This window comes from Rhea americana, unplaced genomic scaffold (assembly GCF_003343005.1).
Source record: "Rhea americana isolate MKP2758 unplaced genomic scaffold, rheAme1 scaffold_51, whole genome shotgun sequence".
Classification (NCBI taxonomy): domain Eukaryota; kingdom Metazoa; phylum Chordata; class Aves; order Rheiformes; family Rheidae; genus Rhea; species Rhea americana.
The window spans coordinates 4,289,318-4,306,486 of NW_028186657.1; the positions used below are offsets into that span (position 1 = coordinate 4,289,318).

General features: G+C 44.3%; 1 protein-coding gene across 1 annotated transcript in view; it reads left to right on the forward strand.

Moving 5' to 3' along the window:
- CYFIP2 (cytoplasmic FMR1 interacting protein 2) overlaps positions 1 to 17,169 on the forward strand; it is a 52,656-nt gene that overhangs the window by 7,147 nt on the left and 28,340 nt on the right. Inside the window, exons 5-19 of the mRNA XM_085317957.1 lie at positions 375 to 556; positions 906 to 1,002; positions 1,774 to 1,902; positions 3,267 to 3,371; positions 6,227 to 6,318; positions 9,254 to 9,371; positions 10,244 to 10,363; positions 10,978 to 11,103; positions 12,498 to 12,664; positions 12,978 to 13,125; positions 13,443 to 13,596; positions 14,126 to 14,282; positions 15,032 to 15,128; positions 15,692 to 15,768; positions 16,742 to 16,850. Of these exons, the coding sequence (XP_085174083.1) occupies positions 375 to 556; positions 906 to 1,002; positions 1,774 to 1,902; positions 3,267 to 3,371; positions 6,227 to 6,318; positions 9,254 to 9,371; positions 10,244 to 10,363; positions 10,978 to 11,103; positions 12,498 to 12,664; positions 12,978 to 13,125; positions 13,443 to 13,596; positions 14,126 to 14,282; positions 15,032 to 15,128; positions 15,692 to 15,768; positions 16,742 to 16,850 (1,878 nt within the window). The remainder of the gene's footprint in view (positions 1 to 374; positions 557 to 905; positions 1,003 to 1,773; positions 1,903 to 3,266; positions 3,372 to 6,226; positions 6,319 to 9,253; positions 9,372 to 10,243; positions 10,364 to 10,977; positions 11,104 to 12,497; positions 12,665 to 12,977; positions 13,126 to 13,442; positions 13,597 to 14,125; positions 14,283 to 15,031; positions 15,129 to 15,691; positions 15,769 to 16,741; positions 16,851 to 17,169) is intronic.

Genomic DNA, 17,169 nt, shown 5'->3' on the forward strand with positions numbered 1-17,169 from the left:
TCCCTTCCAACCTTACTGATTCTATGATATTCCACCTGAAAAGCTGAAGCCTCATCTTGCAGAACACTATGTGCTCAACTAAAGAGCAGATAGCGGATTTAAGCCCATATCCTACCCTCTGGCCTGAGAATGTTTGTAAATAGTGATTTGTAACAGTGCCCCGTTTTGAGGCAACAGCAGAAAGTGAAGCTGGTACCTTCCTCCCCATAARAAAGACACTTTAGTTAAAGGAAGGAGACCCTTGGTGGGTGGAGGGGGTTTTCCCATCAATAGCATGGGTATTGTGTGAGATGCTCTTTGCTGAGCAGATGTGAGCTGTATTTCTGTCATGCCTGACCAGAGCCTCTGCTGAGTTAAAAATCTCTTCTTTTCAGCGCAAGGCCATTGAGCGGTTCTGCAGTGAGGTGAAGCGCCTGTGCCATGCTGAGAGAAGGAAGGACTTTGTCTCTGAGGCCTATCTCCTGACTCTGGGGAAATTCATTAACATGTTTGCTGTCCTGGATGAGCTGAAGAACATGAAGTGCAGCGTCAAAAATGATCATTCTGCATACAAAAGGTGAAAGGGGGAGAAGCAGCCAGGCTGACAGTTTTGGTAGTAGTCTGGAAGGGGGGAAAGACCATGCCTGGTGTKCAAGGGAGTATTTATCCTGCAGTGAGGTCAGGCAGATGTAAAGAGACTTGAGTTTGGGTTTCTGCTCTGCAGTAGGTTCTCTTTGTGAATTTAGGCAAATTGCTGAGCCTCTCTGTGTTTCAGTTCCCTTGTTGAGAAATGAGGAAAGGAGCAGAGCTTTACCGCAGGGGGGCTCGAAGGCTGCTGCAGCTGCAGGTGAACTCAAAGAATGTGGGTGGCGTGAGGCTCATGCTCAGTGAGGGACCCTTGGTTACCCTGGATTTCTCCCTTCCAGAGCTGCCCAGTTTCTGAGGAAGATGGCAGACCCACAGTCCATCCAGGAGTCCCAGAATCTCTCCATGTTCTTGGCAAACCACAACCGCATCACACAGGCAGGTCCCATTCCTCTGTGCTTCATATACTACTCAACTAGCTAACATTTCCATAGGTAGAGAGAGGCAAAGAACTTGCCAGGGCTGAGAGCACTTCAGGCCGAATTGTGGCCATAACTATCTTGTTCATTATGGGCTATTTCCACTGGCTAAGATGGGCTTTGAATCAGGCTGCATAATTCTAGTAATACCTCCCTCTAATGAATTGTTGTGGCTGGCTTTGGAGGTCTCCTTATGTCAAAACAAGGGTGAAAGTCTAAAAGATGTAAAAAGAGCTCTCAGAGAGGATTTCCACTTTTCTGCTTCCCCTGGAAATCCATTCAGCCTTGAATGAGGAAAGGACGTGACATGCAGGTGAGGCAGGGAAGACTGAGAGCTAGAGGAGTCTATTTCTTTGGCTGCATGTGGACTGCAGATCAGACACCAGGGTCCTTCACATGCCTCCACTGCTCCAGAGTCTCTATAGCTTGTGCTAATTAGATGAAATATTGCACAGAGACAGGAGACAGTCAGAAAGTCTCTTTTTGAGGGGAACCCTTTCTTTTCCTCTCACTGTCTGATGTTTGGCTAAAGGGGAGAGCTGTTCCGGAGAAGGAAGGTTGTAAAATAGGGTTAGTCTTATTAAGAAAAACACATTGTTTTTTCTTTGCCTTTGTTCTGGCGAAGTGAGTTAAAATTCATCATTATACTCTTAATCTTTCAAATATGTTCCRTTTGGCTCTTGTGCTTCCTCTGTCCATGCGGATAATGTGGTCCTTGTTGATGTTTCAGTGTCTGCACCAGCAGCTAGAGGTTATCCCAGGCTATGAGGAGTTGCTGGCTGATATTGTCAACATCTGTGTGGATTACTATGAAAACAAGATGTATCTCACACCCAGTGAGAAACACATGCTCTTAAAGGTGAGATTCTTCTGGGCTTATGRGTCTGGATGTTTAGATAGTTTCTCTTCTGTTTTAGTAAGGTGAAATACCTTCCCAGGACTCTGTTTCTCTTTGTTTTCTTTCCTTTATTCTCCTCCCTGAGTTACCTTGTTTAAATGCATGCATTCACTGCAGAGCCAGCATCGTCTGGACACAAGGGCTGCAATGAAACAGCAAGGCTCTTTACACACAGYACCAAAGCTACCTTCCTTCTCTTCCTGTTTCCTTTCTGCTGTCTGTTACTTTTTGTGTCATCTGCTGGGATTCCTCAACCGCCACAGCTTCCTCCCCCTTAACTCCTTCTTTGTAGCTCAGTAGCCTGGATGTGGCTGTGGGTCAGAGATGTCCCTCATCAGTGCTCCCAAGTGGTACCTCTGCCAGGTGTGGAGTGAGCTGCCTCCATTTCCCAATGTACTTCATATTTTCTCCCATTTTTTTCCTCTTCTGGCTTTTTTATCCTTCTCCTATATTCCTGTTTAAAAACATTCCTTCCTCTCTCCCTTTTCTGTGCTCTTCCCATTCTCCAYATTTCTCTTTCAACTTTCCCAAGGTTATTGGCAGCTCTGCCTGCCTGAGACTAAGCTTGTGCATGGTGGTGGTAGCTAGCCAGTGGAGATGAGCACCAGAGTGTGCCCTGTGCTCTGCAGAGATGGAAGAGTTTTTTTTTTTTTTTTTCCTGTTGTACATGAATGTGTGGGAGGAGCATRGACTTGACCTGGGTAACTGTGCCAAAATCAGCACCAACTTTGCAGCCTTGAGTTTTCTTCTCAATGACCATATCCAGCAATAATCAGATGACAGATCAAGATGAACATGCCAAAGTATCTGCTTGTTTTTTATGTGTGTCCTTACTGTAAGTCAGTTACTACAGTGATTACAGTCACCKATTTCCATAAGAATTTCATTATCACAGTATGGTCAACTAAAATTCTTTGAAGGATAATGTGCTTATTTTTAATATCTATAATGATTTATACTGAATTAAAGGGGAAAAAACTTAAGAATATTTTAAATGTTTTCAGTTCTCCTCTAGAAGCAAGTATTTACCATTTTATGAGTGGAGAAGCTTTGGGGTTTTTTATGTGGCAGAGAGGAACAACAAATTACCAAAGTATGCATCATATGTTTTTGCACCCGAAAAACAGATCCATCTTGTGTCCTCTGTCTACTCCTGTCTTCCTCCTCATACAACCTTGCAGAAATGTGCACATTATATATAGTCTTCTCATCAGTGTCACCTGGCACAGGATTCTGAAATAGTGGTTTATTGTGCTACATGAAGAACTCTCTTCGGCCCATGCTGCTGATTGCACCCTAAGACCTAGCCTTTCTGTCTTCTCCAGGTGATGGGGTTTGGCCTATATCTGATGGATGGGAATGTCAGCAACATTTACAAATTGGATGCRAAGAAGAGAATCAATCTTAGCAAAATAGACAAATTCTTCAAGGTCAGTGACATGCCTGGGTGAGGCTGGAGATTACTGCAGACCAATGAATTAGTGATCTGTATCACTTCCACGTGCTGCCAAAATCAAACCAGGGGAATTATTCACAGTTGCAAAAAGACCAAACAATTTAGAAATTATCCGGACTAAACGATAATGAATAGGATTGCTGTAAATTTGGATGCGCACAGGACCACAGCAAAGGTGAGACAACAAATGCTGGCCCGTGATGCCGAGCAAGGCTGTGGACACAGCAGCACCTAGAACTGGGTTTGCTCCTTGCAGTGCTGGAGCAGGAGCTGGGAAGGCAATGGGAGCTGAGGACTCTGCACTRCTTGCTCGGCAGCTGGCTGCTGTTGTGTGGACTCTGTGTGCTGATGCTCTGGGAGAGGAAGGAATGGCGCGTGGGAGGTCTGTTTTGTGGACGAGGGAAGGATGTGCCGGACTGGTGGCCTATTCAAGCTGTGGGCACATTTTTGAGGCAGGTTTGCAGTCTCTTCAGAAGCATGATGCTTTCAAGCTGCCAGAGATTCTAGCTTGATTTTTTGAGGTCTGTGTGGTTGGTTGTTGCAGTCCCTTTTCCCTGCCCTTGCTGCTGAGTTGACATGCCAAAGGACACAGCCAGCCAGCCAACATTTTATCTGGCAGTCTTATTTCATGTGCGAAGAGTGGTCCATATAGGACCAAAAAAGCTTCTTGGGGAGCTGGAACTTGCTCTTCAGATACTTAGTATGCTCCTCAGAGGCTCATTTGGTGTATGGTGAAGTATTTAGACAAACTTTCTGATTCTTCCTGAAGTCTGGTGAGTGTGAGAGAGACCAACTGTCAGCAGCAGGAGATGAGTGGAGACCCAGCTTTCTGTCTCTGTCTATTGCACCACTCATGTGAGCTGAGTCCAATGCCAGCACCTCCTGGCCTGGATTTGCAAACAAAAATTATTTCTGCTTTCCAYTGCTTGTATGCTGAGATTGAGTCTAGGAGGCATTTCAGGTTTTGCCCATTTCAGCCCTYGGCACCATGGTGGGATCTGGCAAGGGACAAATGTATTGGCAGCAAAGAATAACAGAACAGTGTGTGTGTGGGGGGGGGGAAATAGCAGAATAACTTCCCAGATGAAGCRATTCTTTTTCTTTTAGTCCTGCTGAACATGAGCCCCCCTTCCAGAGTGCTTTTGTCAATAACTTGGCAAAGTCCCACTGAATTAATTTTTCTCCTAAGATGAAAAGACGAGTTTCTGTGTTACCGACATTTGTTCTCTATTACTGGAAGTGGAAAGAAGATGACTTTTGGTGGATCACAAAGCTCTTCTACACTTTCTTTCAGCAGAGTTGCTCTACCCTGTCTCTTTATTCAGAGAACGGCTGATGGGCTAGAAAGACCTGATCAGTGGTAACAACAAGGTGCAAGATACCTTTCTGCTTTTTGCACTGACCTGCAGTTTATAGATGATGTGCTGGGTCTGTGGGATGAGAGGGGAAAGGTTCTCCTGAGCCCAGAGAGCTGCTTTCAGGCAAGGCTGATGTACCTACTGCTGCATYCTCACCCTGAATGAATGAGTGCCTATTTACATGTATTTGCGTCGTTTCCTGGAGACAGCTTTCAGAGCAGGGCTCAAACTCCTGCTTAGGAAACTACGGACAGATGCCTTAACCTAATGGTTGAATATTGCCCAGTCACTGGAGAGACGGCTTAGGCCTGCAGCTCTGCGAAGGAGATTTATCATGCTGTTCTGCAGTCTTCTGAGTTTTCCCTGGTTCAGCTCTGCTATTATGACTGAATCTTTGCCTCAGTTTAAAGCCAGGCCTGTGCCATAATCTGTACAGTCTGTTCGTCTGAGTGCATCTAAACAGATTTGTTGTTCGATGCAAAGTGCTCTGGGCCATCAGAGAATCAGACAGGTGAAATATCTTCCACTGCATGGAAGAACTTTTTCCTTTCCAGTTTCTTATCCATTTGTACTTTTCCAGCGTCTGCTGTGGTCTCAGTCAGCTGGGTAGCTCTCCATCCCCTCAGATTTCAATAAGAAAAGGCCAACTAAATCTTCTACAACATCCGCTTACTGCCTTTAGATTAGATTTCTAATGGAGTGGTCAGGAATTTGAGTGGTGAAAATGATCTACCTCTTCATTTAAACAATTTATGAAAGCCACCACTGTGACTTCCTGCTGACAGCATTGCAAATTCTCCACTCAAACCAGTCTGAGAAGAGGAGTGTATGATAATAGGATAGTGAATTTGCCACTATCTTCTGAGAATTTTGGACCTGGATTTTTGTAGTTAGATGAAACTGGAGCTTCATACTTAACTGCAGAACCCTGGGTAGCTCTTGTAAGTCAGCAGCTGAAAGCTTAGTCAAGCTTGAGGTATGTTTGGTGTACTTAGAATTAATTTCTCCCCAAAATCCCTCAGAGATGTAAAGGAAGAGCCATGTTGTACTGCAAACTGCCATTGCCTATGTTTTTCTATTTATTGGGAAGCTTTAAGACATATTGCTAGCAAGCCCAGTGCCAAAGTACTGGGGAATGTAGACCCTTTCCTCTCACAGTTGTTGCCAGTCCTGGAAATCCATGTCATAGCACTAAATACCATCAAGCAATAATCAACATGGTATCAGCAAGCCCAGGGCTGCAGAGCACTCTGCAGGGAYGATGGCCCTAGCATAAAAAACCTTGTGATAGTTTTCGGTCACTTCCAAATGTGAAATGACCCTGAATCGAGTTTTTCACCTTGCTTTAAATAGCCTGACACTCTTTGTAGCTTCCTGTAGACACAGGATCACATTTCATAGTCCCTCGTATTGCTCTACAGCCCACGGCACTCTCTGCCATATTTCAACCATCTTTTGTTTTCTTTTCCAGCAGCTGCAGGTGGTTCCTTTATTCGGCGATATGCAGATAGAACTGGCCAGATACATTAAGACCAGTGCTCACTATGAGGAGAACAAATCCAAGTGAGTGCCTGCCGTAATGTCTCTTGGCTTCTGTGTGTGTCCTGAAAGGCTTGGGAGTTGCAACTCTCCCTCTCTGGTGTGCGTGAGATCYGTGCGTGGGTACCTGTGTGTGTCCCTGTGGGTAGGTGTGAACCCCTGTGAGCAGGCGTGCCTCACTGTGCAGTCAGTTTTCTGTGCACGTGCATACATACGTGTCCCTGCGTGGGAAGCCGTTGTCACCAGCCCGTGCGTGCGTGTGCAGTCAGCTCCRAGCAGACGTGGCCGTGTAGCCGTACCTGCGTGTGCAGGCCGGGGACCGTGCATGCCTACGCACACGCTGCCTGGCACAAGGGCTCGGCGCGCAGCAAGGCACGGCAGCGGGAAGGCATGCGGGTGCCGKGGCTCGTGTGCACCTGGGCGGTTTCGGCATCCGGATGAGTGCTTGCAGCGTGTGCACGCTCCAGGGCCAAGGTGTGTGAGTGTGAGCAGTGTGTCCCTGCTCTGGAGAGATTTTAATCCACATTTTTGATCCAAGGGACAAAATCCTCCAGAGCAGGAACACAGCATTGGAACTATCCGTGCAGCAACCAGGCCGTCTTGTCTAGTTCTGGCACTTTCCAGGCAGGAAGGTTTCATGAAGAAAGGCAGCAGGAATTTGAGCTGAACTGGGGGTTAAATACGTTGGAAATAAATGAATACTGTGTGAGAAAGGCAGAAATGGAGTCTTTAATTCTGTAGTGGTGTAGGTRTGTAAAGTAGGGCTCTACAATCTGGATTCGAAGTTGATTTGTTGCTCCTGTCAACAGAATTTGCAGGTGTTGATTCAGATCACGCCTCATGTATGAAATCCCATCTGTCTTTGTAGTTTTGCATAATTGTCGATTATTGCTAGAAGAATTGGATATTCTTGGAATATCAATTGTAACTGCGCGGGACACACAAGCAAAATGTGTCTGAGCTGCGGCTGGCTGTAGTCACTGATCTTAGCCTAGCATTCACCAGCGAACGAAAGCGCACCTCTAGGACCACATCACGTGATAGTGAGCTTTCGSCATCATTTCAGAAAAGCAGTCTGTCGGCTGTCTCTTCATCAGGAAAGCAAATAATCTCATGTTTGTGCTTCTGTTTGCTCTTCCCCTTTTGCTCTGGAGGATCCTCCTTTTCTGCTCACTGACTTGCTCACCCAGGAGTAGCCCTCCCCTGCCTTCCTGCAAGCTGGTTGAAAAGTGCCAATTGATTTTTCATGAGACCATTTGAAAACAACATGGCAAAATTTACCAAGCAAAAAGTTTTCAATTAAAATATTCCACGGAATTTGAATTTAAAAAATATTTTTAGAAACTCAGTTTAAAAAGGAAAAACATTCTAAAAGTTATCATTTTGTTCCAAATAATTTCAAAAAAGCACATTTCAACAAAATGTGTATCAGCTCCGTTCATTTTCTCATCTCAAAACCAAGGTAGCTTGTGGACTGTTTACCTCTTCAGAATTGTAATGTTTGTCTTGAAATCTGTCTACCTAGTCTCTTTGCTGTACCTTACTAACAGATGTTTCTTCCTCACTCGCTTGCTTTCCCAGTAAATTGCATGGGACTTGCAACACTAACCGTGCCAAGGTGGTTCCGTGTAATCCCCATTTCTTACTAATGTTCTGTTTTGTCGCTTTCTTTCCTTCTGTATCTCCATGAAAAATTGAATTAATTGGTTTTTTCTTGCCTGCCATTTTGTTTCTGCACTGTGGACTAGATTGTGTGTGGCAGGGAGGGCTGGTGCAGCCTTGGCCATTCCTGTGACCTGCCGATTGTCTGGTGGGAGCACAGGACGTTGAAACGGGTAAGAGTTGAGTGATGGGACTGTGGGAGGCTGGATTTCATGAGGGATAACATCGTCTAGCATTGCCAGGAACTTTCACCACCACAAGCATCGGCAGCACGAACTTCATAGTTAGCTGTAGGAATACAGTTTCACGTGACTGTCCGTATCAGAGGCAACTTTCTCACCTCCCTTTCATGCATCCAATCCAGATCAGAAGAAAATATATCTGAAGATGGCCAGTTATTTAGRGGGGAAAAAGCAAAGTCTGAATACTCAAAGTCATTACAAAGACAGAATAAGGCATGAGAGTCCTACTGACAGATTTTTGTATGCACAAAGCTTGTTGGTGGAACTGTTCTGGTTCTACATCTGTAGCTAACAGAGAACTGAGAAAGAGGAGGTATTAAATTAAATAGACTTGATTTTCACTTATTCTCACCACTTCTTCATGTGCTTCACTTCCAGTGGCACAGTCATTGCTTTCCCTCTAAGGCCCCATTACACTGCCATGCTATACATGTGCCTCAACACAAATGCAAATTTAATCATACTCTGCATCTTGTAACACTCAAAGTTGTTTGCTGAGCTGGTAATGTGAGCCAGAACCAAAAGAAAAGAAGAAATTTCATCCTGGCTGTTCCCTTACAGCCTACCCTGCTGTGGAAGGAAGCCTGACCCAGCCCTTACAGGCCCAGAGGAATGAGCTCTAAGGAGTCGATTATTCTTAGCTTTAGTGGAAAGGATCCAAGTGTTGCTGAGGCTCTACTGTTTGTCCTCCTTCCCTGAAAGCTTGCCAGATAGCGGCTTGAGAAATAGCCAGTTGTGTCCATGGCGAGTAGGTGAACCCAACATGGAGAGTAACCTTCAGGGTGGATGGAGCAGAGATGTTCTGGCAGAAAGGTGAGATGAGCATCCTCGTAACACTACATGAGACCACGTCTGGAAGACCTCACAGATGTCTGCTTTGTCTGACAAACAGGTGGGATCAGAGAGAGGACACAGGCTGAACACAGTTGTCCTGAGGGTGACATGTTTTGAGAGTGCTGAGGTGAAGGGAGCAGTTGAGCACAAGGCTCTGTCCTTAGGGGTGCCTGAGTGGAACCTCTTGTCCTGTTCCTGAAAGCCATTGCTTTTCTGCGCAGGTGGACGTGCACTCAGAGCAGCATAAGTCCCCAGTACAACATCTGTGAGCAGATGGTCCAGATCCGCGACGACCACATCCGCTTCATTTCGGAGCTCGCTCGCTACAGCAACAGTGAGGTAAGCTCTGTGGGCAGTCACCAAAATCAGGCTTGCTGGATAGATGAGGCTGCAAGAGGACAAGTCCAGTGGGAGTACAGTCTGCCAAGGATATATACAATGAGGAAGGGAGAAGGACACAAGCAGAACAAATTACTGCTCAAGAAAGCAATAAAAAGCAAGTTATTTAAGGCCCCTGCAGGTGCAAGATCATGTGGACTGGAAGATATGCTGCAAAAGTTCTCTTTGTTCACAGCTGAATTAAAATAACATATAGAAATATTATTGCAACTGAAGCTTATTATCAGTCAGGTGGCAGAACACCTGTGGCTTTTGCAGATGGATCTTATCTATTACATGGAAACAACAGTTAGGGCTTGGGAAGAAAGTTCACAAGGGCAGCTCTGTTCCTGTCATTTACTGAATGTCTGAGCTCTTTCTGACATGATCGTGACTATTTTTTGAAATGTCATCCTTATTTATCATTGTTAGTTTAATGAGTTTATTTCTTAGCCCTTTAATTTTGCATTTTATGTAGTTATTTGAAATTTAAATCAGTAAAGGGCTGTCGAGGTCTTCAGTGCTGTTAGACCATCACAGTGGAATTCATAAGGAAGTGGAATGAAGAAGTTGGTTATTTGCTCTAAGTTTACAAGTCCGACTCCATTTTTATATGAAATAAATCAGCTGCTTGGGTARTAACAGTCTTGCCAAATTATGCCCCTTTTCCTAAGTGAGAGTATGTGCACTGGCCAATCTTAGTTTGATCACATGGAATTCATTTCAGCTGGGATTCGAGAGCAAGACCTGTCCCAGCCTTTTGCTCAGCCCTGTCTGGAAGCCTTTGCAGTGAGCTGCTGAGTCCTGCTGTGATGTTATGTGGTATTTTCCAGGTGGTTACTGGCTCAGGACTGGACAGCCAGAAATCAGATGAAGAATACAGGGAGCTCTTTGACCTTGCGTTACGGGGACTGCAGCTGCTGTCCAAGTGGAGTGCCCATGTCATGGAGGTGGTAAGTCCACCAAAGTAGGTAACATCCTGATTTCCCCGGGTGAGCGTCAACATTTTAACACCATGTTCAACAAAGACTGTGAAAAGGTGAGCTTGGTTTTATGTTGCCTAACTTTAAGCCTTTAACAAGCATACTAAAATCAGACCTCTAATCACCCTGGTTTCTCTACCAAATGGAGAAAGAGAGCTTGATCTGTCACACTCCAGAGCTGAACCACCCTTTGCCCCCACTGATGTTAGAGGGAGATTCAATGACTGTTCTCCTGATTGAATACCTTGCTTATCCAGCTTGAAAACTGGATGGGATGAGTCTGAGTCTTGAATGACTAAAGCTATAATTCAAATGATGACAGAACTTCTTAATYTGGGAAATTTTGACACATCTCAGCACAAGTTCATGAATGTCAAGAGCCCGGTGTGACTGTCAGCTTCCAAATAACCCAAACTAACATTTTGGTACAGCAATAATGAAGTCAGGAGGAAGCACATATTCTGCTACCAAAGGGGTGCCAGACAACTGTAGCAATGTCCAAGGGGTGTTTTGCTGGCATGGTACCCTTTTCAGTCCTYCTGGCTCTGCTTTTTATTCACTGCGATGTTGTGTCTCTTTTCCAGTACTCTTGGAAGCTGGTTCATCCCACAGATAAGTTCTGTAACAAAGATTGCCCAGGAACAGCAGAAGAGTATGAGAGAGCCACCCGRTACAACTACACCAGTGAGGAGAAGTTTGCCTTTGTGGAAGTAGGTGCCAACTGCTGCTTCTTCCATACTGCTGTAGCTGAGTGTGGCCTGGAGACAAAATTTCATGTACTTTGCCACATACTACCTAGGACACTGGGATAAGTCACAGATTTTTAAAGGTGTTTTGAAGTATTTGGACTACAATTTTCAAGGGTTTTCTTTTAGCTCCTCCTCACGGATATCCACCCACAGCTGAGAAGTTCATGCTTTTGAAAACACTGATTTAWTTCTCTCTAGCTTCTAAAATGGAAATAACAGTCTTTTCATTCAGATTTTGCACTGATCCAGGCCATGACTGTTCTTGTTACTMGTGTGCAGGGACAAGAATGAGTGGGGGCTCTGGGCAGAGCAGGTTCCTGACAAATTGTAACTTAAAGTTTTGACTCAGCATGAAAAATACTACAAATGAGTAAGAACCTGCAAGTGCTGGTTTCCCATCCAAGAGGAAGAAAGGGCATCTCACCTTGCTCAGCAGGTTGCTATACTCCGTGGACCACAAGCAACCAGAATTAAGAGGAAAATTAAGTTTTTACGAGTTCCTACTGGAACAGAAACACTGTACCAGTGCATAACGAGARCACTTCCCTTTTTTTCCTGATCCTGCTCTTCCTGTACTCTGTTTATGTGCTGGTGAAAGACAGAGGTGAATCCCTGCATTTTCTTAATATGAATATATTAATCTCCCCCAAAACAGGGATTCAGAGCCCTTGAAAAAAGGCATCTACTCTCACAGAGCAGCGTGTTGTGGAGTGAGATCCGGAGTGATGCTCAGATGCAAGCAGGGTGGATCCTCAGCTAGTCTCTGTGACCAATGGACTCTCAGTCTGGCTGTCCATGGGCAGTGGGAATAGCCCTCCAAGCCTGCTTATGGAATGCCCTTATATATTTATTTTTCTCYCTGGAGTCTGAAGTTGATTTGAACGTTGCCTTAATTTTTGTAGTTTACTCCCTCCTGGCCTAATTCCTCTATACGATATTGTACAAAGAAAACTCTGTTGCCAGCACACAGATAAATGCCTGTGCAAGCCATGCAGCTTCATGTATGTGTTGAACACATGCAGTTTGCTGACACTATCAGCCTTATGTGTTATTAAAGGTGTCATGAGACCGGGAGTGGAGAAACAACCTGCCAAGGGACAAGGGCATTTGCAGGAAGTTAGTAATTGTAGTGCTATCCTCAGCTTGTTGTGAGCTGTAAAGCAGCTGATGTTAAAAAACAAAACACACACACACACACACACACACACACACACACGCAGAGTCACCTAATTACTGGATCTAAGTTACTCCAGTAGAATTAATTTAATGCCAAATTCTTCTAACGTTGTTAGATTTATGGATCTCTCCAAATATAGGAAAAATAAGGAGTACAAGCTTTTTAATTTTTTCTTTAGGTAATTGCCATGATCAAAGGTCTGCAAGTGTTGATGGGCCGGATGGAGAGTGTCTTTAACCAAGCCATCCGCAACACTATCTATGCAGCTCTGCAGGACTTTGCCCAGGTAACCCTGCGAGAACCGCTGAGGCAGGCAGTTAGGAAGAAGAAGAACGTTCTGATCAGGTCAGTATGTCATTTTTAAATGTAAAGCAAAGTACGTGTATTTATTTGTGTAACACATTTGTACTATATAAGAGCACAGCCCTGGGTACACCTGAGTCTGACTCTGCACAGCCCTAGCTACCTATGCTCATAGTATGCAATCAACCAAAATATCTTGGCCAGCAACTCTTTCTAAGGTGACTCCCCCCAAAAAAGACAGTGTATATTCCCRTCTCAGATACTTTCCTTCGCATGTGGGCACAGCTGTGAATGTTTTTCCCTTGAACTAAAAGCAAGTTTAAGCGCAACTTTCCCTCTCCCCCACCCATTCCAGTGTCCTTCAGGCAATTCGGAAGACGATCTGTGACTGGGAGGGAGGTCGAGAGCCTCCAAATGATCCTTGCCTGAGAGGTGAGAAGGATCCCAAAGGTGGCTTTGATATAAAAGTTCCACGGCGAGCAGTAGGACCATCAAGTACCCAGGTATATAAATCTCTGTCCTCTGCACAAGGAATTTAGGGTCTTACATCCATTTAAAAGCATCTTATCCTATGGGTTAGCAGCTGTTTCCATGGTTTCTTCCACTCACATGCTGTGTCTTAAGTGTTACTTTGGTACCTAGTTTGTTATGTAGTTCCCAAGGCCTTCTTTTTTTAAGAGTGCAATTATTTCTAGTCTACAGGGACCAGAGACTGAAGCAGCAGCCAGGCAGAAGCAGTATTTTTTATGCGGAGCACCATGACAAGGTGTCCTGCTGTATCACTAGAGAGTGGTAACTTCATRTTAACTTCCTTCCAAAGCTCTACATGGTGCGGACCATGCTGGAGTCCCTCATAGCAGACAAGAGTGGCTCAAAGAAGACACTGAGGAGCAGCTTGGATGGGCCAATAGTCTTAGCCATTGAGGAGTTCCACAAGCAGTCCTTCTTCTTCACCCACCTTCTCAACATCAGTGGTGAGACTGTGGCAGAGGGAGGCTTGAATCAAATCTTGCATGCTTAGGAAGGCAAAAGTAGGTTGTCTTTGTTCCTTATAGACCTATGCAGGAGATTTTCCCTTATTTTTCCRAATGTTCTGTTTCTGTCTGGTATGGGCATGTTTTTTAGGTAATAAGTATTATATGAATGTGAATCAGTCAGCAATGGCAAAAATGTCACAGGTGGTAGTTTAGATTCTAGGACTGGAGCTTTATTTCTGCCCCAGCCAAACTTCTGAGTCACTGGGCACAGAAGAAATCTGCAGGAGTGAATTCGGGCAGGCTGTTGAAATTTTTTCCTGAAATTTTGCRAAAGGAACAAAGTGCTGAGACAGCATGGACATAGTCTGGGTTTAAAAATGGTGATATCTTGAAAACTGGTTCACACCCAAAACCAATTCAGTATGAGGCAGAAGCAGCTGCCTCTTGCTACACGTCCCATGCTGTAGATCCCATAGGTAGTAATGTCTGCACCCTCCCACCGGGGGGATTTCCTCTGCGTTTTCAGAAGCGTTACAGCAGTGCTGTGACCTGTCCCAGCTCTGGTTCCGGGAATTCTTCCTCGAGCTGACCATGGGCCGCCGCATCCAGTTTCCTATCGAGATGTCCATGCCCTGGATCCTTACAGACCATATTCTGGAAACCAAAGAACCCTCCATGATGGAGTAAGAGCTGGTGGATCTGTGGTGGGCATGTATTRGCTGGAGCTTAGGATTTTGTTTTGCAGAAGGGGAGCAAGAAGTGTTAGGCTGGGGGTGAACAGCCTCCTTGATGTGGCTGATGGGCAAAAATACATGTTTTTTGACTCGATACCACATAAATGTGTACTGTAGGAGTGCTGGCTGGCATACCTTTTTAGCAGATATGTGCAGTCTGCTTACTTATCATAAACCAACAGCTGACGACTGTTGCTACGTATGCACACAACTTAGTGAAACTTTCATCCTCATGCATCAGTTGCATAGCATGTACAAGCAAAAGGATGTGGGCTTGGGCTAAGGCACCTAAACACTTTTTTTCTATATGGAAAATAAATGACAGAAGAATTACTGTTATGCAAATGTAACTATGTTCATAATATCTTCATTATGAAAGCTTTATTTTCCATGTTAAGGCTGTTGTCAGCTCATGCTGTGTAGTGATGGCAGGGCAGAATCTTTTTTAAGGGCGGAGAAGGAACAAGCATTGGTTAGGCAAATCACAGCACTAATCTAGATCAGTTTGAGCTGCTTCCAGCAATGCTGGTCTAGGAAGCAGAAAGGAGGATTCAAGGGACTGGAGTAAGTAGTGTTGAAAGGAGTGAAAGCAAAGAATATCCAATTTTTGCAATCTTCTCTGCTTCAGAGCAAGCCATGTGCAGTGGCTGGCATGCTACTACGTTAAATTAAGGGATGATCTGTCTTCTTCCCCTCAGGTATGTACTGTACCCCCTGGACCTTTATAATGACAGTGCATATTATGCCTTGACTAAGTTCAAAAAGCAGTTCCTATATGATGAAATTGAAGCTGAGGTAAGTACTCTTTCTCTTTACTCTGTGCAGAGAGAGCTCACTGGGTTTACATTATCCTGTTTGACAGCCCAGCCCAGCACTTCAGTGAATTAATTACAGTTATCTCATGGGGCGAGGGGGGAACTGTATTCTGAAAAGTTTTTGGAAGATTATGAACTTCCTGAGAGCTTATACACTCTGCAGATTAAGGACTTCAGCTTAGACCTTCCTCAGAGGGACCCAGTAGAAGCTGTTAGACACTGGGAGCATGAAAGGATTGATCTGATGGGCAGAGAGTTAAGAGACTTCAGAGGAAAATGAGCAAACAAATATCCTTGAGAGAGAGAAACATGATTAGAGATAGGGGGCTTGGACCTATAAGAGCACGCAAAACCTGTGAGAAGAAATGTTTCTATTTATTGGTAGCATGCGAGAACTGCAGTGATGTTTTTAGGTGGTGTGACATACATGTACACATTGAGTTAGAGCTTTGTACTGCTTTGTACTGGTCTCACGGGCAAGCGCAGGAAGGACCTACTCTATGTTGGTGACACCCTCACGATGTCTGTTTTTTTCTCCTTTAGGTGAATTTGTGTTTTGATCAATTTGTATACAAGCTGGCAGATCAGATCTTTGCCTATTATAAAGCCATGGCTGGCAGGTAGGAGAACCTGACTGCTGCTAATGGGTGAGGATATTGCTGCATTCAAATTGCAGTTAACCTAAAAGTTCCCCCTGGGGAGTAGCTACATCATGTAAACATAACAAAACAGATCATCCCTGTCCCATAGGACTTCCAATCCATGTCACACCAGTGTAGGTGGAAAAAATGAAAGAATGGTGGCAAGGAGATACAGTTAAAAGTGAAATAAAAATAACTGGCACCATAAATAGATACCTGAGTATAATTTCTGAGAGCAACAATAAAGCAAGTCAAGCCTATTCAAGACATGTCCCAGCTTAACCTGTGTGTGAGTGTGTGTGTGTGTGTGTGTGTGTGTGTGTGTGACAGGCAAAATGAGAAGTGGAAGGCTCTCATCTTTACAAAACAGGAATATGCAGGACTTGTAATGCCCAGAAAGATGCTTAGTATCTTACATCACACAGCAGATTGGCCAGCTAACTGAATGACTTCTGCAAATGTGCTTGCTCCTTTTTGGGGGAGATACACACTTCATGATATTTCCTTCTAATGATTTAAAGAGAATGGATGAATTCTAATGRGAGTCCTTCTCTTAAGTCCCCAATATAAACCAAGTATTTGGTGTAATTCTGCAGTCTGCAAGGAACTTTTTCTGTAGATCACTTTTGACCKTAGAGAAACAAAATGCTCAAGCAGCAGATTTTCAAGGAGAGATCACACCTGTAGAAATGTCCCAGTAGCTGATATTTTTCAGCATAATGGTCTATCTTTTTTGATATTTTAGCCATAAAAGYCAAGAATGATAGGCAACAGCATGGCAGTCATGAGATAACAATTACAGCTTTGTTATTTAGTATTGAAGGTGTAGTTATTAGAGTGCGCGGAAAATTCTTGGCACTTGGAGCAAGATGAAAAGAAGGATGAAAGCAAGTYTGGAAGAGATCCAAAGAGAAGCTGATTGGCTTGTTTCCTTTTTGCTTCTCTTTTTCAGTGTTTTATTGGATAAACGTTTCCGGGCTGAATGTAAGAATTACGGGGTGATTATTCCATACCCACCATCTAACCGCTATGAGACACTACTCAAGCAGAGACATGTCCAGGTACAGTGCAAGTGGTAAACTTAAGTGATCAAAGCTCTTGGTCTCTCTTTTCTTTGGCTTCGAATGTCGGTGCCAGGTAGTGTCCTAGTGCTGGGTGCAGTCAAGATTGGTATTGGAATGAGGAGGATTTCACACACTACACTCAGGATGTGGTGACTGAGGGGAAAGTGAATTGCAYTCCACATTTCCTTCCCCTTTCTCTTAGGAAATGGTAAACCCTGCAGGGGAGTGTACATCACCATTTTCATGTTTAAGCAGATTTGGATGTTTGGTTTTAATTTGTATCTGTTGAAAGCTTTTCCCCATCTGTACATAACGG